The sequence below is a fragment of the Amphiura filiformis genome, chromosome 3, assembly GCF_039555335.1.
Source record: "Amphiura filiformis chromosome 3, Afil_fr2py, whole genome shotgun sequence".
In the NCBI taxonomy this organism is placed as follows: Eukaryota; Metazoa; Echinodermata; class Ophiuroidea; order Amphilepidida; family Amphiuridae; genus Amphiura; species Amphiura filiformis.
The window spans coordinates 37,644,737-37,669,053 of record NC_092630.1 but is presented as its reverse complement, the minus strand read 5'-3'; the positions used below and the strand labels follow the sequence as shown (position 1 = coordinate 37,669,053).

Sequence of the window (24,317 nt, the reverse complement as noted above, 5' to 3'; positions counted from 1 at the left end):
GAACACAGAAACAAGTAAACGAGTAATGTATCCATAACCTGATGGAAACATATCTTAACAATACATTATTAATTCTATTAGGCCAAAAAATGTTTTGGTTCTCGTCGCCAATCTCCTCAATTTCTGGAATGATGAAATGTTGTATACATTGTATACTTGTAACTGTGAATGTGGTGAAATTCAAATGATTGATGTCTGTCACATCTCCAAGTCCCCACATGGTGCCCCTTGATGAAGAGACCGTCAGCAGGCTGTGCAGGGACATACCTGTCCAGCTATGATGTACCTGATGGACCTTACATGCAAGAAGTGACATTTGTGTTTCTTCTGTGTTTGGAATTACAACCATCCCCTGTGCACAGGAGTGTACCTGAACTTGTTTGGAATTAGTAAATTAGGCAGATAAGGAAGGAATGATAGCTACCAGGAATTTGTAGATACCATTGAGCAGTCTCAAATTGTTCTCAGTCACTGAGTGATAGCCAAGTTACCAGCCACTGGCTCTCTCTCAGGCTGATGTCAAAGCACATTCCAGTCTGTGCATCGGGGAGTACTCCCCATTCCAGAAAAATACAGAACTAATTTTTTGGGGATTCAAAAAATATTATCCTGTTTTGCCAAATGAAACATAGCTCAATCCTAATCCTTTAGTTAGTCCTAATAGCAAAAAAATAAATCAAATTTTAATATTTGACCAATTTCGGGAAATAAGGGCCAAAAACATACATTTTTAGGTTTTTTTTTCGACCTTTTTCGTATTCTGTGACAATCAGGCCCAAAGACTTGCAAAGACTAATTTCAAGTTATACATTCTAATTTTTGGAAACACATTTTCCAATCTTTTTCATAACCAATTAGCAAAAATAACATATAATATTAAAATTATGAGCTAAGTCTTAGCCTATACTAAAGATTTTGAATGGACCATTTTACCTCAAATTGCAAAAATATTAAAATTTGACTTTTATTGCTAGTTAGGACAAACTAAAGGATTAGGATTTAGCTATGTTTCATTTGGCAAAACAGGATAATACTTTTTTAATCCAAAAAAAAAATAGTGCGGTATTTTTCTGGAATGGGGAGTAGTCCCAATCATGTAACATTTTGGAACCAACAGTTTTAATACTTCCCTGAAAAACATGTTGGATTTGCATAATATCCAATAAGTTTGTAAGTAAATATTTTTCTGTTTGAAAGAAAGGTACATACTTCAATTGGTCAATTCAATAATCTTAAATACTCTGTTCACATCTTTTAACTTTTGTAACAGCCATAATGAAAATGTTCCAAGGTTAAAAACAACCGCCACCTACAAATACTACACTAACAGGGAAACAACATTTATTCTCAACAATGAGATTATTACCAGAAATAATTACTATTTGACAAATTCATGATCATCATCTGTGATGCCATCAAGCAAAGTAATTTGGATAATGACGACATTCAATTTTAAAGTTTGGTGTCATAATTGTACAAGTCCTTTTATTCTTAAAATTTATTAAATATTCAATACTACAACATGAATAAGTTATTCATTCTTCATATGTTACACTATTCTGTTAACTCATTGGTCAAACACCAAAGCTATTTTATTCAATTCTCGGACAAAGGGGTATGTGCCTGGCGTAGTGAAACAACAACTACAACGAAACAACTTGCTGCTTAGAAACAACATTGCATAGAATGATGGTTTGTTACGAGTCGTACTGTACATACATGTAGTTTACAACAGCATACGCTTGTGGTACACACTCGTTACTTTCAAATATATAATGTTGTGTCTGAGAATTAAGTACAGAAACAGTAAATCTGTATTACATACAAATACCTTGTAATATATTCATCTAATAAAGAAGCTAGTGAAACTTCGTGTAATCCTAGAATTTTGGAAGACATGCAAAATACTAAATGGTAATTGCAGCATTGTTCATGTAAAGAAAACAATGACAATACAGTATCAACACCCAAAAACACAATCAAGGTAATGCGAAAGTACCTTATATTCTACCTATACTAGATAAGATTGGTAGACTTTAATGATGTGAATTTCATAAATTGCACAATTGGATCTTCAAAATGGAGGCCTAACTGCAAGGTCACAGGGGTTTGCTTGGTCACACATACGCAGAAACAACCCAATGCAAAACACATTTCTGGAATTGGAAAATATTTTGATAATATTAACTTCTTCAGATATTGTACGGACATGACACTTCCCAGAGGTGCATTTTTAAATGCAACTTAAAGGCTACGTACGTATGCAATGTACAAACATGGGAGTGAAAGGTAGTTGTTATTGCACACAATTTAAAATAATCTGAAAATTGTATGTTTACCAACTAGATAACAGAATTCATGTCCACTTTGTTATTTTATAAGAATAAAAATATTGCCTCTGTTTGTTCTCACAAATGACATGGATATCTAGTTTGGAACTACATTCCATTCAGCTTTTGGCTTTCGGAACATAACAACATTCCATTCAGTGTTTGACTTCATAGAAGATGACAAGACAGTCATACAACACACACATTTTCTTGTACTTTGTGAACAAACAGGGAGTATTTTATATTCTTTACAAATGTTTTATGCTTATTGCCGCTGAGCTGCTGCCATGACACTTGGTAGCTAGCTGTTTATGAAAATGACAGTGTTGTAACAAGTCATGGCTTGTGACTCGAGGTAAATGAGGTGACTGACTCGAGTGATATTCAGCTGACTCGACCCACTGACTTTGTACTAGAGCTAGAAAAATTGGCCAAATGACTTCACTCAGCAAATTTTTGGTGACTTGTTACAACACTGGAAAATGAGGCCTCACTTTTTAATAATCATGATTGTTCCATATAGAAGCATAGAAAGCAATTTTTAATACTGTTTATTACAGTATCTCCTGCAGCATGTCTAATTCTCTATAAGTCAAGAGCACCATTTGTGTTCACTGGCTATCATGTCTGACCCAAGCAACCTGCTATAGACTACTAACATATTTGCGTTCCTCTCCTCGAATCAACAGTTTCTCACTTTCCAGCTTTGGACCTTTACGCTCCTGTAGAAAAACAAATTAAATAATACGAATTAGAGGTGGAGGTAGAGTATGCTTATTTAATATTTTCAGTTTTTCACCTGTAAATTTTGATTGAAAATATTAGCCACATCAAGCCTGATAAATATACAAGCTTGGGAAACTTGTCTGTCTTATCATGTTTCTCTCATCATAAGGATTCAGAAAAGACACAAATTCATGTTATCTACAGAAGATAGCCATTGAAATTCATGCCATATTCATCTCAGCAACATAAATTTGTGGTATTTTCAATAGAAAATTACAAACCCTTTGAAGAAAAGTTGTATAATATAGTAAAAGTCTACACTACAGCCGTTTTCTCATAGGATTTCTCATATTGCTCCATGAGTGTACATTAAATAATTGTACATATAAGTAGTAGCCGTCACACTTAAGGAGCTTAATCAATTCCCTTGAAATAAAAAAATGTGACCATCCACCACGAAGTGGTGGTAAAGTCGGCTCTAGACCATTTTCTGTTTATTGCAGATTTTGAAAGAATGTACTTTCAGCTTTAAAATGACACCTCAACCAGCTTCATCGGACATCTGGAAGTGAAGTTATGGTTCATCAAAGGTCAAATTTCTTATATATTTTACATAGAAATCCATATACTGTTTTGATTGTATCTCAAAATGGAAAATGCCGACTTTACGACCAGTTTGTGGTGGATGGGCACAAATTATCATTTAGTATTTCCAGTTTGAACAATTCATATTGAATTGCTGCTGAAGCACTTAACCTGAATATGTTCTCAGATGGTAATTTATCCGTAACAGACCCAGATGTCAATAGAACAATAAATAAATAAATAAATAAATAAATAAAGTCTTACCCTTAACATTGATGTCCTTTCAAAACTAGTTGATCCACAACACCTAAAACAGAAACAAATAATGAAAAAAAAAGTTAATTTACAAGCTGCCACTTAGCACTATGTTAGAAGCTTGAGAGAAGGTTCCCATAGGCTTAAACATTTCATCTATCACTGTTGTCTCAATTTGGACAAGTTGCAGATGCTTGTAGACCACATCACACTATATGTATAATTGTATATCATGACTAGAATCAATTAATTGATAGTGAAATTTCAAATTAAATCATGATGTTAAAACAACTTCACATAACACATCAGGTCAGGGCCCTTTCATTTGGCTAAATCATATTTGGCATCTCACATCACAAATATTTTGATAACACATGTATTATCAACTGACGGAGAAGTTATCGAGGTTTTAACCTCAATGCACAGAGCTATGCCCAGTGCTTTTCAGATGGTTTCCATGTTTATAGCGAGATGTGTGCTAAACAATGTTTATGGTCATTTAGAGCCATCAAAATAGCACCCCAGCTAGTAATGCGCATGGAAAACTTAACCTCAATATTATATGCGGCTGAGCTCCAAGCTCCATTTGTCAACTCACCCCATTATATAAGATAACTTACCTGCATGGTTTTGTTGGTATTTTGTCAAAGGCAACAGTCCTAACCCTGCATCCATTACAAACAAAGAATCTCTCTGTAGCATCATGACGAGATAATACATGCTTTTCTTTCACACACAGAGGTGAAGGTGCAAACCAGGTGTACTTGCACTAAGAAAAGGAAGACAAAAACACACACAAAATTAGATGGAGTTACATTATAAAGCAATATTATCAAGTCATCAAGTTATTCAGTCAAACTCATTGCTCAAAAACCAATTTTATGTGTACATCCATATCAAAAGAATTTGTAGACAGAAAGTTGACGAAACACACATACTTAAACTGGATCTCTAAAGATGCACTCCCGTGAAATATACAAGATAAAATAAAACGAACAAAGATGGGAAACAGTTGTATATTAGCAGCAAATTTTCGGTACTAAGCGTACCTTCTTCAGGCTTTATTATCCTGAAGAAGGTACGCTTTTGCTGCGAAAATTTGCTGCTAATGTACAACTGTTTCCCGTCTTCGTTCGTTTTATTTTTCCATATCAAAAGAATGCACTTGTCTTGCTCAAAAACTAATATATGTACATTCATATCAAAAGGATATACACTAACCCTTGCTGTCTCTTTTTACATAATAACTAGGAATAAATACCAGACTCATCTCAAGTGGCTGCCAATTCAATTCATCCCCAAATCACATGGTTTAGGAATACTGAGAACATTCCTAAACCTTGTAAGGTTTGATTTGATTTGAAGATTTGGGATGATTTGAAGTGACCTACATTTGAGATGAATCTGGTATTTATTCCTAGTTATTATGTAAATAGAAAACACATGTAACGGCTGACAAGTGCATGTATATATTTGATATTGGGATAAGACAGTAACAATTTCCACGTTTGTTCCTGTGTGACACCATGCATACCTGCCAACCCTAAAACCTCATAAATAGGGACAAATGGGAGAAAAAAATCTGAAAATAGAGACATTCCTGAATTTCCTATACATTACTATAGTCATATATTTGCAAAAATAGGGACACATGGTAAATTTGCTCTCTTTTATGCTTTTTGTTGCAGTAAAAATAGGGACAGTCCCTATTATATAGGCACGGTTGGCAGGTATGCACCATGGCTGATAGCTTCAACATTCTGCATTTGAAGAAATTGGATAGAATTCATTGAGTACAAAATGTAGCAATTTGCCAGTGCCTACATTAAAGACATCGTGCATATTTAGTCCATTCTTTTGTTGTACACATAGATAGAAGTCCTTGTAAGTTATGTTTCAAGAATCAAAAAGTTTTGCCCTATGATGAGCTTGAGAAGACAATCCATCAAATTAAGTTTCTGATTTTCTGAGTACTCTGAAAGTCATTTGTAAGTTAAGATTATCAAGAAACTTGCACCTGGAAATGTTAATCGTACAATATACCTCAGAAAGCTCAAGTTTGATTTATGTGTCACATCAGAATTGTATTTTTTTCTTTCACAAAACACAAAAAAATGAAGCAGAAAAACAGTTCATCAATACACATTTAATTATGGTAGTCACCTGTTTGCAAGATACAACTTTACATTTCCTCTGCATGACCTCTGACATTTTAGTTTCTAATTTCTCCTTCTTTTCCAGCTGAGTGAAATACTTGTCCTGCCAGTCTGCTTCAAGCTGAAGAAATAAGTAAAAAATATGACAACATTCAATAAAAATATGAACTAATTTGATTTCATATCAAATGTTTTATCTGAATTGAACTGTGACTGCATGAAGTAAATTTCGGAGACAAGTTCGAGAACTTTATCATCTTACCAACTGACAACATTGTAAACAGAGATGAAAGCAAGTCTTGTTTAACTAAGTTTCTTTAATTTCATTCTATATATTTAGCTTGTAACCATGGTATCTTCAGTTCAGTTCAATTTCATCAAATTCATCCATTAAATAAATACAATATAAAAAAGCTTTTACAAACATCGTATAATCTTTTAACCTTATGTTGTTGTTCTGTTGTGATTTTATACAGCGCTTTCATGTAGCGCTTTGAGACTTGTGTATTGCATTTTATAAGCATGGTTATATTACTATTATTATCAAAAATGTCCAAAACTGCTTCAACATGTGCATTTCCAGATACTTTGATACATGGAAGATCTAAGCAAAATACTTAAATCAGGCAAATACCTGAATACTGTGTAAAAAAACATTGTACAGATATAATCAAATCAACAGTATTCCTATCCTTTGTAATAAAATAGAAAGTACATAGTATTATATTCAAAACCAAGACCATAGTATGATGCAGTCATGTTATGTCAGAGAGAAAGATAGAGAGGGAAGGAAAAAGAGAGAGGAGAGCGAGAGAGAGAGGGAAGGAGAGAGATGTTGATGTCAGGCAGAAACCTGCTTGAATACTGTGTACAAAACATTGTACAGACAATGTCAAATCAACAGTATTCCTATCCTTAATGATGAAATAGAAAGTATGAAGTACTATATTCAAAACAAAGACCACATTATGATGTAGTCATGTTATATATCAGAGTGAAAGATAGAGAGAGAGGGAAGGAAAAAGAGAGAGGAGAGCAGGAGAAAGAGGGAAGGAGAAAGATGAATGAGATAAAGACACAGTGGGGAGAGAGTGAGTGGAAGAGGGATTGAAAGAGTGAAAGTTAAAGAGTAAGTGCAGGGGAAAAGTAAGAATAAGTGAGCAAATGAAAAGAGAAAGAGCGAGACAGATAGGGAGCAGGAGAAAGAGAGAGGAAAGGGACAAACACATAGAAACAGAGAATGACACATTGAAGGCACAGCAAAAGTATGTTCCTACCTCTGCTAATTGCTCAGCATTGATCGACTTTGCATTAATGATAGCAGTCATTTCATCTTTACTCATTGTTTCATCATCATCCAGGTACAGCCTCCTTTTCTTCCTCACAGGTTCATTCTCATCTTTGTTCTCTGGGCTACTTTCACCTACAGTTGAATAAAATATAACATCTAGATAACTAAAAGGTGAGGTTAAGGAAATTTGTAATTTTATTAAGTTTTTAACTTAACTCGAACACTAATGAATCTTACAAAGCGAAGCCCCTGTGCAAACATACATGCATCCCACCTGATGCATGATGCAATCAACCTAAGTCATATGCATGGTTTCGTTGGCCGGGCCAGCAAAACACCTGTGCCTGCTGGTTGCTTAGCACTTGAGGGGTCTGGGTTCGAGCACCAAGGGAAACAAACAAGTTCTTTGCTAATTTTCTTCATATAAAAACTTTCCCAGCATCAAAGAGTCCTGGTATGGTCACATTAAGGTTAAAGGTGATGCTACGGATATTATTAATTATGGAGTTTTTAGGAAATTTTCCCCTTCAAAAGCCATACATAGATCTTATTATAGATAAAAGTTCCTTTTCAACAAACATTTTTTTACAAGCTATAAAGCATGAATGTAACATTGACAGAATCAGAATTCATTCAAATGTTTGTGAAATAATGATCATAGTGATTTATGTTTGATTTAAATTGAACACCAACTTATTTTCTGAGAGTGGCCCTCCTGTGCACACTCCCACACTTTACTAACCCTGGTCTTGCATTAATCATGGGTAATACAAGAACAACATGTCATGATATCTTCTTATAAATAAGCATCTTTGCACCAGGAAGTTTTAGATTAATGATTGCTAACTGTTTAAACAGTCCAAATTTAAACTCGAAATCAATACTTCCTTGCAATGATTGTTTCTCATTTTGGTGTAGATTATTCATCCAGTAGTTTAAAACATTATTTTGAAATTAAATCTAATACTGAAACTAAAATTTTGCAACTCACTTTGCTACATCCGATAATTTCGGACGCAATGTAGGAAAGTGAGTTGCAAAATTTTAGTTCCAATATTAGATTTGATTTTAAAATAATGACTGTTTCTTGCTTCAAACGTCTCTACGAAGAAAAGTACATCTGCACTGACTTTACCTCCATTTCTTTCTTTCACATCTCTCTCCACTCTTTGTTTAACAGCTTCTTGCTTCTTCTCTGATGCATCCTTATTCCTTCCAACACAGTTAGGATCTTGTTTGGTAAGAGGTCCTTTCTTCTTGATCATCTCAAGCGCTTTCCTTTTGGCAATATCAGCTATTCGACTGCCATTTCCTGACACTGCTTTATTAGGCTTGCTGTTGCTGCTGCTTGCACTAAAAAACATGAAGTCATCATCGTCCATGTTCCTTCCTAGCATTGGTCCTCCCTTTTGCCCATCGTTGGTGTCTGACTTCCTCCTGGTTTTGGTGTTTGGCTTCTTCCAAATGATGATGATTGGCTTTTGGTAGCTTCCTTTCTTCGATTATGTTTCAACTTTTCTTCTTTCTTCTGCTTATTAATCAATTCTAATGCACTTAATCCTTGCACATTAGGCTTGGTATTTTCTGGTGATAAAAAAAATTAAACACATACAGATTTTAAGATATCATATTCAAATTTCTGGACAAATAAATTTGCAAATGCAGATATTGTCTACTGATCATTTTGACCCTTGTCCAGTCTCAATGCTTTTCTAACGTGGATTAGTGGATGGATTGATCAGGATTAAAATATTTTAACAATGGCATTGAGATAAGTATTGTGGTTAGGATAAGGACATGAGTGGCAGCCTATGAGATTCTAAAGTTAAGAAATCAGTACAGAGACTTTCACAATGGGAGTCCAACTGATATCAAACAACTGGTTTGCTGTCTCAAGATTATTGAGCTTGAATTCTAAAGTTATTACCCAAGGGTGAGAATTTTACATTCACTTGAATCTTATTTTGCACCACCCAAAGAGCAATAATGAGCAAAAAATAAAATACACTATAACTGGCAAAACCATCTATCCTGGCACTGCTGCTGGACAAGTAGTTGTAAATTTGAGTTTGTAAGTATCATTGCAACAACATTTCATTCAACAACAGTTCAGTGAGTATGCAATTAATTAATATATTAAAAACGTCCAGGCAAGTTGAAAAGATAACAGGCAAGCTGTGAACCATTGGTACAATTGGCAAGCTGAACAGTAAGTTAAGCATGAGCCCAGTTTGCAATGTGTATTAAAAACTTACCTTCAGATGTAACCATATGTCTCATAAGATTCTGTGTTCCAGGTGTTGGCTTGCTTAGAAGCTCCTTGCTGCAAGTAGAAAACAATTATCCATTATCAACTAACAGAGCTTATGGTATAGATGGTTGAAGTCCGAGTCATAGTTAAATGATCTACAGTTGACCAGAAAATCACCTTCATGTATTCACTTAGAAATTCTGGGATTTTGGTATACGTGACATATCAAGGTATGCTAATATTTGCCATAATTGTAAGATCTGCTCAAGAAGAGGTCCTCAATTTTTCTCAAAAGCTGATTTACACATGATCATTATAAATGGAATGTACTTAAATAACTAAAATGCTCATTTACGTGCTGGATATAAAATGGATAGTTTCTTTCATTTTATCTAATTATTATTAAATCTCACAATGAAAAGAGAACATTAAGAACATTTCTAATATTAAAAACTACTACAAAATCTTACATTTTTGCTGTAAGTTACAAATTACAATAGGATCTAAATACGACAAAATTAAACATTTACATGAAACTGGAATTTCAATTTCTTCCTTTGTAAAACTTTATCTTTTCTTCCTAGAAAGAGTGATGTCAGTACTTTGTCTCTGTTACCTTGGGTGTGTACAGATGAACATGCTAGTTCTTTAAGTCAATGCGCAAAATTAAATACTACACGCACTGGAGCACACACTTTCTCGAGGAAGCCAAAATGGACTCAAGATTGTTTTCAAATATCAACTTACAAGTTCTGCGAAGCCCCTGATAGTTTCACCAATGTGTCCTCTTCATTCTTGCCTTTGCCATGCATCATTACCACATCTTTTCTCACTTGACTCAACATCTGTTCTACTCCTTTGGCTGAACCCAGACTTGTACCACTTGTTGCTTTCTTCTTCTGTGCTGTTGCCTTGATATTTTTGCTACAAAATCAATGAAATAAAGTAAACTTGATGTCTGTGTCCATGAACATAAAACAAAGAGCACTAGGAAAATATGACCTGCATCTACAAATTAAGGGATGGATTTGAAACAATTTTACTTAATACATTATTTTATTTCCAGGCCTGCAGACAAGGCAACTTCTTCAGTATTGACTATTTCACTTTATTTCTTGCACGTTGCACCTTTCCCCCTACATTTTACAATACACCATTCCAGGAAGTTATTACGTTAAAACCATAATGCACACACTTTTAAAATGAATTTTGTGATTGTTTTTTTAAACCTGATTTTTTTGGCATTTTGATAGTATTTACACATGTCCCAACTTACACTTAATTTACATTATCCCCCCCCCACCACCACCAATAGGTCAACAGTCAGATGCTAAGATAAAATAGTAAGTGTGTTTTCTTTCATTTTGACTTAAAATAACCAGAAAAACAACAACATTGATTTATTTAAAATGGCTGAAATTCAAAATGACTTGATCCCTATCCACACTATATATTATATAACTCCTTGTGAAATGCTATTAGAAATCTGCTATAAATACCAGATTGTCATGCACCAGAACAACACAATACTTGTGGCATTTATCAGCAACAGGCAAAAATGTCAACGTCTATGCTCTCCTGGTCTTCCTTTGTTACATTCCAAAGTTTGAGCCCTCCCCTGGTCAAGCCACTGTCTGCTTGAATCAAATTAATTACCTGGAGTCTAAATTGTAAGACTTTCCTCCATAACAGAAGTTTCCCTTCATAGCCATTGACTGAGCACCAAATTTCTTTGGTGCACTGCCAGAGTACCTGGATGAAAATAATTTACAGAACAGATCAGTTGTTAAATCAGAGGCAACCTCCTACACCGCAAGTGTAGATTTCAAATGGGAGTCACCCATTCAGGTAACCTCATGGGGTGTATGAATTTCAACTGGAATAGTCTAAAGTTGGAAAGGATATGGGTTTTTTTCCGGCATGTTTTCTGACAATCAAAAATGCAACAATTTTGCTCTAATTTGCACTTTTTTGTGTTAATTAAATGATTGGTTATAAGAAAAAAACATGTCTTTTCCAAAAAATAGAATGTATATATTGAAATTAGACTTCGTACAAGTCTTTAGACTTGATCATCACCCTAAAAATGCATGCTTTTGGGCCTTGATTAATAAATTTGGCCAAATAGTGAAATTTAACTTAATTGCCAGTTTAGTACTAAATGAATAATTAGCATTGAGCTGTTTGATTTGGCACAAGTTGAGATTTTTTTATCTCAAAGAAGAAGTGCTATATTTTGGGGTGGGGTGGGGTGGGGGGTGGGGAGTAGACAATGAACTTTAAATCGTTTACTGATATTAGTCTGATAACTGATGTTATTGAACAGTTGTGTATTGTGGGATATTCTGCACTATTATAATCAGCCTGTAAATAGATGAAGTTGAGGAAATTATGTAAGATGCAAATAATTTGACACTTTTTTATATTCTATTATATACTTACGTTGACTGCAAATCTGGTCTCTTGGCACTCACTTTCTTGTACTCATTCTGAACATGGTACTCACAAAACTCACAAGTTGTTCTAGAAAACAAAATAGTACAACTAGGTTACACCAATGATGACTCAAATGATTTCTCTCAAGTGTTTTTTTTATGTGATTGTCTGTTGAGAATGTATTTGAGATGTTCATAATGGTGTACACATTTTGATCTGTTGATATTAGATTTTGACAATGTATTTTAAAATGATGTTCATTAAAGTATGTTGTATACTATAAATAGTGTATAAAATTTGGTAAAACATAAAGACATAAACATGACAGGTCTTACATAACATTACTCATATATTTTAGAATAACCCTGGAATACTAAACACTAACCCTAGCCAGGCCCTTATCCTAACTCTTACCCTAATCTTAAATCTAGTCCTAACATTACTCCTTAAAAAACAATATCCCAAATATTACCCCAGGAGGGGGAAGAGTTCACGAGGTTAATGGCAAAACACATGGTCACAAGATGGTATACCAGCATACTCAAATGCTTTAATCTAACACATAATATATTTTGATTAAAGACTTTTAATGTTCAACACATTACAAAATAATTACATTAATTAATCAGATATGATTGAGCCTCCTTCCCATAATTCCACTTTCCATGTCATATTTTTAAAACACAGGATATTGTGAGCTGAATTTATGCCAATAATACGCAAAATTGATGATCACCCTCAAACATTCATGTATTCCAATGCTCTGTGTTAATCACGTGCTAAAAACGTGCCCCTTTGTGCTAAGTTGCTAACATATGCACATTCATTGTTGACATGAGACTAATGCCTGCTATTAATATCAAGTGTAAAAGTTATACACATATGAGCTGTGTTGTAAATTGTACAAAAATCACTTGCCTACACTTTGTTTCACATCAAGTTTGATAGTAATGTCAGTGCTTTCACGCAGTTGCACCTTGTATGCATTCTACAGGGATGAAAGTGGCCTGAAATGACTTGGCAGGAAAAGCCTGAAAAAGCACGTAAATTTGGGCTATAAAGCCTCAAAACGGGCGGAAAATAAATAAAAGTGTGGATTTTTGGAGTAGCAAAAGGCCTGAAACCAGGCAATTGCCTGAAAACTGACATCCCTGGTATAGGCTCTGCAGGATTAGGTTGTTTCAATACCACAAATTACCTAATTTGAGGTGAAACAAAGTATAGGTGTAACATGCTACTCACTTATTGACAATATTAGTGCATGGATTGCCATTCTTCTTCTTGGATTTACAGTACCCAAAATCTTTGGATTTCCCCATGACCAACATCTTCTGTGGATGATCCACTGTCATTGCTAGCTCATCAGGCTGTGAGAAAGTATCAAGTGCAGAAAGTAAACAAATAGTTTAAAAAAAACATGTTTAAACTAGGAACCATGATTCCCCTGACCCCCTCCCTGAAACGTAAGTGTGAAATGTTGAAAAAATTCCAACACAAAAGATCAACATTGATACATACCTGTCCATGGTCTCTATTAGGCATTATATTGGCATTGAGAATCCCAACAACACTACCCTCTATTGTCTTCCAGTGTTCTTCATGTACTTTGCCAAACAAGAAAAATGACACAGTCTGATCCATCCTGTACAGGTCATTCAATTTCCAGATACTGAATGCTTTCCCCTATAGCAACATAAGAAAATTGTACAAAAATTGAATTTTAAATAAGATTTATTGTGTCTGAAATAAACAGAATAAATTTTAAAACATTCCAATACTTTGGGTAAAAAAAGTGTTGTCTTTTAAAAGATTTTTGCTCCAAAACTGAGCATTTTTACCAAAATTTAAAGTTAGATGTATTCGTCAAGTGTTTTTCTAAATATGTATACTTTTACACACTTGAGACCAACAATTTAGCAGTATTGAGGCCCAAAAGTTTCCATAATTCCAGGGTTAAGACCAACCTTCAGATTAATTTGGGGCAGTATTTTAAAAGCAATAAAGTCTTGTATTGTTTAAAACATATAAACAAACCAAATAATCTTATACATTACTATCCATTTTGAGCTGTGTTTTGGAAACAAGTTCTGCAATGCACATAAAACATTTGCAAACAACTCCTTAACAATATACGGTCACAGCAGACTATCCATCAACAGTCAAAGTCCCCATGCTTTGTATGCTGTGAATTCTTGCATATATTCATGAGGGCCAATCGTTTGTGTCTAACAAATCACGCCAGCGTTGCATGCGTTGCAGAGTGTTGTGTGTCTTCTCGTTTATACGAAAAATACGCTGTATGTTTAGTCTTTCGTACATCATGGAATTATCGGCTCTCATTAACGGACGATGCTGATTGCTGGGACTTTACCTGTTCGCAAATAGTCTGTAGTAGTCTGTGATTATACCCACTTTGCCATTAGTCTTGGGTGATACTTACTTTACTACTAGTCTTGGGTGGTACTTTAGAGACAATTACTGCCATAGTAGCCCAATCTCCTTCCACATCTCCTCCAAGTCCAATGCTCTTTCTAATGAGAGGAAATCGAATAAACTTTCTCCCTTGCATCTTTTCTTTCATTGAAGTGGATGATATGACAGGATTACTGTAAGATACAAATGAATGATGTTTAAGATTTGTGTAAAAATGAAGAGGTAGAATGTAACATAGTTCTAAAGCCATATATCAGTACCAATCAATCATATATATGTTACTCAAGGGGCAGAGGTCTGGTTTGTTTTCAGGATCACATATTGACAGTAAGGTTTGGTGAAAATGACAGGCACTTGTCAAATCCTAACTAAGACCACGGATGAAGGACTCGAAGGAGAAAGAGAGCTGATAAGAAGGATCAAGAGAAAGAAGGCTGAGAAAGGAGAGATAAAGACAGAGAGAGAGATAGAAGGGAGAGGGATAGCGAGTAAGCAAGAGAGGGTGCAACGGAAAAATAATAATAATAATAATAATAATAAAATAATAATAATAATAAAGACAACGAGAGAGAGCATGACATAGAGAGAAAGAAAGACAAACAAACATAAATAACGGCTTAAAAACTTGACCGCCGGTTCCGTCCGGTTGCTTTTGTTCTAAACAATGGAACGTGGTTCAACCGCCGGTCGAGTTTTAAAGCTGCCCTTTACATGTTTCCTTACATGATTCTTATCTGTGAAAATCTCTCCACCTCAAACACCTCCCCTGTAACCTCATCCTTCATTTTTCTTTGATCACCAAGAAGTTTGGCTCCTGATATCCTGTTAGTGCTTGAACTTTTCCCAGATGAAGTATAGTCACTTTTATGGCTAGCAGAAGATGATGGCACACTTCTGTTCCCAGATGAAGTATAGTCACTTTTATGGCTAGCAGAAGATGATGGCACACTTTTCTGTTCACTAGAAGCTGATGGCATACCAGTTGTTGTCATCTTCTTCAACACTTTATATCCATTTTGACCATGAGATCTCAAGTGAGCGTGTAACTCGGCTCTTCTTGTGAATTTTTGACTACATAAGGTACAATCCAGGGATGGCTTTTCACTTTCTCCGGCTGGTGATTGGGCCAGTAACATCTTAGTTGCTTGAGTTAGTTTCAGCAATTCCTTTTCTCCACTTTCACCATGACCTCTCAAGTGTACTGTTAACTGAGATCTGCTAGAGAAATTCATGTTGCATAGGCTACACATGTTGGATGGGTTTGCACGATGTTTGTATTGGTGGACTTGAAAAGCGTTTGAGTCAGAAAATGTTTTGTCACATTGCCTGCACTGGTATGGACTCGCTGAAAAATAAAATCGGAAAAGAACATTTTTTACACATCTTGGTAGAGTATATTATTTAAGTTCTTGTACTTTCATCATTTACAACCCGATCAGTTTCATAACACTGAATATTGATATCACTATGAAATTTCTACATTGAAAATTACAGGGTGTCACTGAAAATCATCAGAACAAAAGAAAGTGTAACACTGAAATTGTTTTCAGTGGTATTTTTCAGTGGTATATCAAGTAGCTACATGTATGTTGTCTGCTATAATTATAATGAGCTATGATCCAGGGTAGAGCACTAATTTCCATAAACAGAATATAACATGCCATCTCATTTCAGTGTGATTAAATCCATTTCAGTGGGATTAAATAAATTTCAGTGGGATAAATGACTGGGCAATGATTTTCAGAGGGGTTTCAGTCCATTGTTCAGTGTGATTGGACAATGGTTATTTGCATACAGATAACAAAAGAACAATTTCAGTGTATGGTGCTGTGTATTGTGTTAAATTTTCAGTGTTCACTTCAGATATCAGTGTGATTTTCGGTGTACAAATTTTATAGTGTATCAACATCTCTACTCTGCTACAAGCTCAAATAGAGGGTCATAAGAAATGTGGCCGTGCAAATTAAATTAAGACTCATTCTCTAAAAAAGGTTGCATACCCCTGCTCTGGAGTTTTGTCACAGGGAAGTAACAACAGTACCCGGTAGTATCAAGAACAATGGATTAGTGGCTACTCTAGCTCTCTTGATGTGCAAAACATGGTAATGCTGATCACAGGAGTGATTTTTTTTTCATTAAAAAATATAGAAGTCTTGCTGGATGTGGATATGCTTATGTAGCAAGTATTGTAAAATATTTTCCATATTTGGAAAGTTTATGTATAATGGTTGGAACAAAGTCTTCATTTTAAACAGTTAATTTGAAATTAAACTATTAAATACCAGAGCACAAATTTAGCACCTGCAAATTCAAACCTGTAAATGCCTCCGACAAGCTGTAAATGTTGAATACAGCCAACTCAATTCAAAATACAGGCAACTTCAAAAAGTTTTAAGTGCACGTCCTGCTAATACAAAACAGAATTGTTTTTGCAGATGTTAATTTCTTTCCTATCTGTTTACCTTTTGTGGGTTTTATAGGTTGGTTGTTTGGAGTGTGTGCTACTCTCTTCTTGTGCTTAGTAAATAAGTCTGTCTTGCTATCTTTTGGACTAGAGGACTGGTTCAAAACCTTGTCTATAAGAGTCTCATCCTCGGAATCACTACTTGCACTCTCCATATCTTGATCATCATCATCATCACTTTGGCTACTGTGGAAGAGTGCTGTAGCGGCAGCTGTAGGTTTGGAGAAAGAAAAGTAAGTATGATTAGAGTGGAACACTTTGTCTAGAGACGATCTTACAATTGTTTACAGGTAGTGCTTATAGTACCACATTTTCTGTGTTCCACATGATCCATATGCAATATTGTAACACTTATGTGATTGCAGGAATGCTTGTCATGAAGAAATAGTACTTCAAATCATTAGTGCTGCTTTTGAAACTAATTAAAGATTTAAATATTATCTTAACATATTCTTCCATTTTTATTGTAAAGCTACATATATAGCTATCAGACAACAAGTTTTGCATTCACCATATATGGTAGTGTCATGTGATTCTACTTACATTAACAAAATGCATAACATATTCTGTGTGAAATAAACAATAATTCACATTATGACTATACCTGCATCCATTGTGTACTTCTTTTTCTTTTGCCGGTTTCCATCTCCAGGAGAACCATTGGAACTATTTGGACTTGTTTGATTCTCAGTAGTTTTTCTTGACTGTTGTTGAGATGATTTCACCTTGCTGGGTTTAGGTTTCTTTGTTTCTATTTTGGGAGCGATTGCTTCTGAAAACATCTCTTTTGGTGGACTTGTTCTTGGTGTTTCTTTCTTTATGGTTTGATTTTCTGTAGTTGATTTGTTTCCTTTCATCTTTTCCATTTCTGCTTTCATTCTTAGCAACTCCTCTGTAATCACAAAAGATAAAATAATTTGATCATTCTAAATGATTTAAAGTACACTGTTGGCAAGGAATTCAATTGTGTGAGGTACGTATAGATCAAGTTAAAGCTTATAAAATGTATATCTGATTTATGATTTGATATAAGAATCACATTGGCAAGAGAACATAATTAATATTTACGGAAATCAAATCAAAACAACAGTCTGTGGAATTTATCAGGTAATTGCTCTTCAAATATGTTTTATCCTTATTACAATGATAAAAATATCCTCAATGCCTTGCTGGACAACTTAACTTTCCATGCCACTAACATAGAGCCTGAAGTTTACCGTTTTCTAAAATCCATTTTCCGTGTTGTAATCCGTTTTGTAACATTTGTAAATCCATGTTTTGTGAATAAAGCTTTTAAACAATGTTTATAAATGACATTAATGTCACAATAAAGTGTTCAATATCGCGATCAATATGCTCTGATTGGAATATTCTCACGATAATAGGCTGACTGTTACGATGTTTGGATGGATAGGGGGTTCTTGCCTTGGTATTATACCTTTTTGGTATTATATTATACCTTATTTTGGTATTAATAAACAGTATTTTTTATCATAAAAATTGACACACACAACTCAAGATTGTTTTTAACATTTCTTTCTCTTATCTTTTAACAATTTTTGTCACATCATACAAAAATGTCATTTTCCGTGTTGTACCTCCGATTCCGTGATTTTTTTCCGTTTTCCGTAAAAAGGAAAACTTCGGAATCTACACTAACATCATTTTGTCAATTTGAAAAGAAATACAGGCAGACATGCAAGAGGAGAAAAAACATACCTAAATACAAACAAAAACATACAGGGGCGTAGCTAGATAGGAGACATACACCGGGCACCATGTGAATGCCAAATTGACCAATGTTTGTATGCAGCGTTCGAAATAGGGCCGGTCAGCCGGCCATTGGCCTGTAACTTTTTGGCCTGGCCGGTAACTTTTCTGACTGGCATCTACCGGCTGACCGGCAACTTTTTAAGGTCAAGCCCGACTGGCCTCTAACTTTTTGAGGCATATTTCGAACACTGTTTGTATAGCCATATAAATCAATTAATTCAGAGCCCCCTCCAAATGGTGAAAGTCAAAAATTGTGCATTTCACATTGATTTATGACCAAATTATTACTGTTTATGCAAATTTAGTGTAATTTCATATGTAAAAGACTTACTCATCAAGTCAAACAAACAGAATAATTATGACATACCTAGCAGTTCTTCTTTGCTCTTTTCTTCATCACTTTTCCCTGAAGATGTGTTCATATCATCATCAGTGTCATCTTCAGTCTTTACTTTGGTTGATTGAGATGGTGGTTTGTTTCTTGCACGAGATGTGGATGGTGTGCTAGATGTTGATGCTGCAGTACTGAGTTGACTAGCTCCTATGCAAACAAAGAATACAATTTACAAACAATGAAGATTTACATTTCAAGTTCAAGTCAAATTTTATTATTAAATACATTCAGGCCTTTGGACCATAGTATTACAAAATATTTTGCATTATAAAACGTCACAAATACACAAACAACACAAGTTTTCTAACATATAATATGAGAAAATCCGTAAATTGTATATAGTTCCCTACTGCTGCATGGGGCACCCTTGAGAAAACTGAACTTGGAATTTTCAGACTTTATATTGTCTCCATAAACAAATTTCATGCCTAATTTCTTGCACAAAAAACATTAATGTCTCAAAGAACTTGGCAGTTTCAAAAGCAAATGCGAAATGCAAAAAAAAAAAATTAAGATGTCATTTGTGAGTATTCTAAAGTACACAGCATAAAATTGTGGTTCATTTACACAATTGAAGTATAAAATATCAATAGTTTTATACCCCTATAATCAAATCAAGTATATTTTCTTTAAAATATTTCTTAGAATTTATTGATTTTATCATGTTATAGCAAAAACTAAAAAGGAAATAAAAATGACTTTTCAGCTAAAATGGATGCACTAAGAAAAACGAATGCACACAGGCACTTCTAGACATAGCTTTTTTTTTATAGCCTACATGAGATACCCATTTAATTATCTACATACATGTAGACTTTGAAAACATCAATGAAAACAAAGCTGACTGACTGAAATTCTGACTCTACCTATACTTATGTCTTACCTTGCTGAGATGTAAATTCTTCTGCTTGTTCAGCCTCCAGAAGAGCTGTCAGGTCATCATTATCTTCTTCATCATCAAACTCTGCAAACAAAATTATAGGGAAGAGTCCAGATAGTGATCATTGAAATGAAATCAATGTAAAACTTTCTACAAATTGTTACGTAGGTGGGCATGTGTTGGGGCCTTGTAAGTTGTGTTGTGGATCTGTAAAAAGTTATGATTCTAGTATTTAAAAAATATTTAGCATGACAATCATAAAGTACTTGCAGTGCCACATACAAAACAATCCTGTGAATCTTCAGTTGTCCTGCGAGCCATTATTTCATTTTAAATCCTTACATTACAATGGTTGATTATGGTTCTGATCATACTCTGAAAGAATCATCAAATTTGATTCTCCAAAACAAATTTGATAATCAACAGATTTTCGTTTTATAGTTTTGAGTACACTTCAAAGTTTAGGAAGATTCAAAATTGATCTTTGCAAATTTGTTCCGTGAGATTTACTGTGAGATTTGATTTCCTGCTTCTTGAATGTGAAACAAAAGAAACCTAATAGATCATAATTAGTTAATGTCACTTTCATTGCAACTTACCGGGCATGTCTTCTATGGATGCTTCTGGTTTCGCTGGCGATTCCTCAGCTGACTTAGCCTTTGTTGATTCAAGGGGACCATCATTTCCCTCTGTTGGTTCAGTTCCTTTAGAGGTACCTGGATTTTTTGTGTAGCGTCTTTCAAAAACAGCAGTTGGAGGCCTGCTCTTGATCTTCTTTCTTAGCTTCTCTTCTTCATCATCTTCATCATCCATAAGTGAAGTGAGAATGTCCAAGTCATCTTCAAAATCGGACATCTTGATGTAGCGCTGAGATGTTACAAACAATTATTCTGTAGCATGAAAATTACGAAACAAATTAGACTAAATCTAGCTATAGATCTGAACCCCTAAACTTTGACTTTTGGAGTCATAACCATTTTTGAAATGTTTAGCATGTCATATAGGATCATTCCTGCTGAATTCATGTTTTGACCCCTGTGACCCTTGGTCAACCATTAGTCAGAAAGAGGGGGTCTCCATTCTCCAACAAGTTTTCACCCGAACACAACTTCGGACGCCGCCCATTCTTCCATTAATGGTTTGATTAGCTCAAACTGGCTTGTGGGCTCAGATATGTACCCAAAAAAATTCCCATAGACAATGTACATGTATCTGTGACATTTGAGCCATGATCACATATTTTTGGCACCAGGGGACCCCCAAAATGACCCGCAAAATCACACTTGCGGTTGAATAAATTACCAACTTTGAGTGCTCATAACTTAAAAAGGAAAGCAGATATCTGAAATTTAGAGCCAAGATTCTGTAAATATGACATAAGGTTTATAGCTAGAATGCAACTTTGCAGCTTTATATCTGTTCAGAACAGGAAGTTATGAGCTACCAAAGTTGGTAAAAATCACCAATGACACTTGAGAGTACCAAAAAAAAGGGGGGGGTCCGGGCCATTTCTTGAAAACGACATAGACTATGAGTCTGAGACCAAATTTTGTGTGTGTTCATTGTGCCCACTAAACTGATTATTCTGATGGGCCATGGGCAGACTTTCATCATGTAATTTACATGTTTTAACACTACTAATTATTATTATACAAAGTATGAAGTTAACATAAGTTGTAAAATAAGATATATCCTTTGTTCGTGAAAACATAACTATTATTTAAAATAAAGTTAAAGGATTTAATATTTAATAAAAAATACATATCGGTAATCAAGGCCTAAATTTCAGACATACACATGTATTAAGGGGGTACTACACCCCTGGCCAATTTTGTGCCTATTTTTGCATTTTTCTCAAAAATTATAGCACATTGGTGACAAGTAAGATATGTATATTATAAGGGCAAGGACTACAACTACTGTAATGAAAATTCAGCAACTCAAAGCAAGTAGTTATTGATTTATTGATCAAAATTGGTTTTCCTCATTTTTGACTGTAACTCCACAACTGTTGTCTGTGCTGAAATAAAATTTCCATTGCAGTAGTTGTAGTCCTGCCCCTATAATATACATATCTTACTTGTCCCCTAATGCGCTATAATTTTTGAGAAAAATGCAAAAATAGGCACAAATTGGGCAGGTGTAGTACACCCTTAAATTAATTATTGTTAATGAAAATATAAGCTAATATAGTGTGACATCAAAAATTTATTTTGCAATACGGATGTATCATCATGCATTATGGTTTTGTTACGAGTACCAATCTTCAGCCCGTCAGAAATACATAATAATACACGGCGGGCTTCAAGCAATTGATCAGGAAACGTAAACACATTACCCCAATACCCGCTGTATAAAGTGCACGGGGTGTAGGTTAATTGCGTGTGTGTACTGAATGGGCGGTAACGGAAGTGAAGAGGTATACATACGAAGTGGCCTGTTTCCCGGCACAGCATTAGATTTCCGTGGTAGAAAATTAGCGAGAAAAGCACTAAAGAGCGAGTTTCACAGCGAGAAATTGCGTATTCTATTTGAGCCTACAAGGCTACAAATGATCTCCGTGATGAAACTGTTATAATTGATCGTATTGATTGGCATTGGTCGCACGCACACTACGGCAACGTTACACAGTGAGTCAATTGGGGCGTACTGGTCGTGGTATGTATTGTGTATTGGGCGAACCTTTTGGGGCGAATGTGTTTCGGGTGAGACGCCTCGCATTCGCAGAGACGCCCTGTATCTGGTCACTGGTGTAGTTCACCACGTATTAAAACTTTTATGGCTCAAAATTCAGACCGCTCGCCATTAAGTTTACTGCTTTCTGTGTTTTGAAATTTGTTGACGTTTTAACGATCCCCAATTCCCGGTCGATATGGGACTTACATAGGATTACACAGAGATATTTCTTGCCAAAATTTGACCATTTCTAGGCAAGTTGGCCCTACTTTGTCTGCGTTATGTGAAAAAGGACAGTCTTAAGTAAGTATAAGTGCAACGCTTTTGATGTTTTGATGTTTCGGGAGACCGGGAGGGATCATAATAAAAAAATGATGGAGCCTATTCTTGACTGTGTAATATTAATTCACCACATTGCCGTACGGTAACAGTCTTATACGATGGACAGATAGTATCAATTTGTGAATGAGGACATCGTATAAGTTCCTTGTACTAGGACTAGACGATCAGTTTGTGAATGAGGACATCGTATAAGTTCCTTGTACTAGTCACTGGTGTACGCTCTCAAAATGTTATGTTCCATTCTTCTCCACCAGAAAGCTAGAATGCTACTTCACTTGCAAGTCTACCATCAGTTGTAGTTCTACAAATTTCGAACATTTGAGGACTTGTTCTCAAGTTGTAGAAGGTGCCATAGGGTGTCTTCAGTTAGTACGAGGAACCCATACCGTAGTAGCTCTGCACAATGGTATGGGACGAAGTGTATACAAAAAGCTAGTGCAACGCAATTGCATGGTTTCAATTAGAGTTTGCACTAATAAATTATACAAGGCTCCTGTAGCTTTAAAAATAGTTGCATGTTTGTCATAATATTAATTACACAGCTTCTTGTACTTCTTACCTAAACTTCTATGCTTGAAATTGTAATAAATACTCCATCATTTTATCCCACGCGTTTGAACGGGAATTGGATTGCGTACTTTTTCGATGTCTAGTGAGCAAATTTTTTCAATATTTTGAGAAAATGATGTCAAATATTCTATTCTGTATTGTTTGGTAATAATGTCTTTTGCCAATAGTATTTTTTAAATTTGTAATTTTGTGTTTTTGATCGCAAAGATCGGATATTTTCGTTCCCGATTCGAATTCTGAACCCTTCGTAAAGGGTGCCGATTTCGCAGAACTTTGACGATAATTTTGCCTTTTGGACACTAAAATGCTATCGATCCTTAATTTTGTTTCAACCGAGTCTTAAATTAGCAAGCACAATACGGTTGGTACCACTTTTATATACATTGATGAAATTTTAAAGATTTTTTTTCAAGTTTCTAACCGGCGCAAATCGTTAAGTGTGTATTTCCCATTGACATCCAAAATGGCGTAAGCCAGTCCTCAATATACATAGGTACGGCGTATATAGGACTGGCAAGCGAGTCTAGTGAACTATCATAAATGCAGTAAAATGCAACACAAATTCACAAGTTGACAAGCTTAAGAAAAGTTTAATCTACTTCAGGACTTACCACAAAAGTACAGTTCAACAGTCTTTGATGATTAGCAATTTATTAAATGTTTTCAGCTGCAGCCCATCAGGGAGAATTTTTGTCAACAAAAACATCGATCACATTTCCCGCGCCATCAGGAGCAGTCAGCTGTTTCCGTTTGAC

The 24,317-nt window shown here is 35.1% G+C and overlaps 1 protein-coding gene across 1 annotated transcript; it reads right to left on the bottom strand.

Moving 5' to 3' along the window:
- Positions 1-1,286: 1,286 nt before the first annotated feature.
- Positions 1,287-24,291, bottom strand: LOC140148458 (protein MCM10 homolog). The gene is given in 21 exon segments (XM_072170413.1): positions 1,287-3,052; positions 3,906-3,948; positions 4,517-4,665; positions 6,060-6,173; positions 7,330-7,475; positions 8,479-8,732; positions 8,735-8,927; positions 9,599-9,666; positions 10,342-10,518; positions 11,251-11,346; positions 12,037-12,117; positions 13,273-13,397; positions 13,549-13,713; positions 14,471-14,636; positions 15,187-15,808; positions 16,926-17,138; positions 17,532-17,819; positions 19,068-19,241; positions 19,978-20,058; positions 20,574-20,864; positions 24,174-24,291. Coding segments are annotated over 20 exon segments (3,489 nt in total). The 5' UTR covers positions 20,830-20,864; positions 24,174-24,291; the 3' UTR covers positions 1,287-2,974.
- Positions 24,292-24,317: the final 26 nt, after the last annotated feature.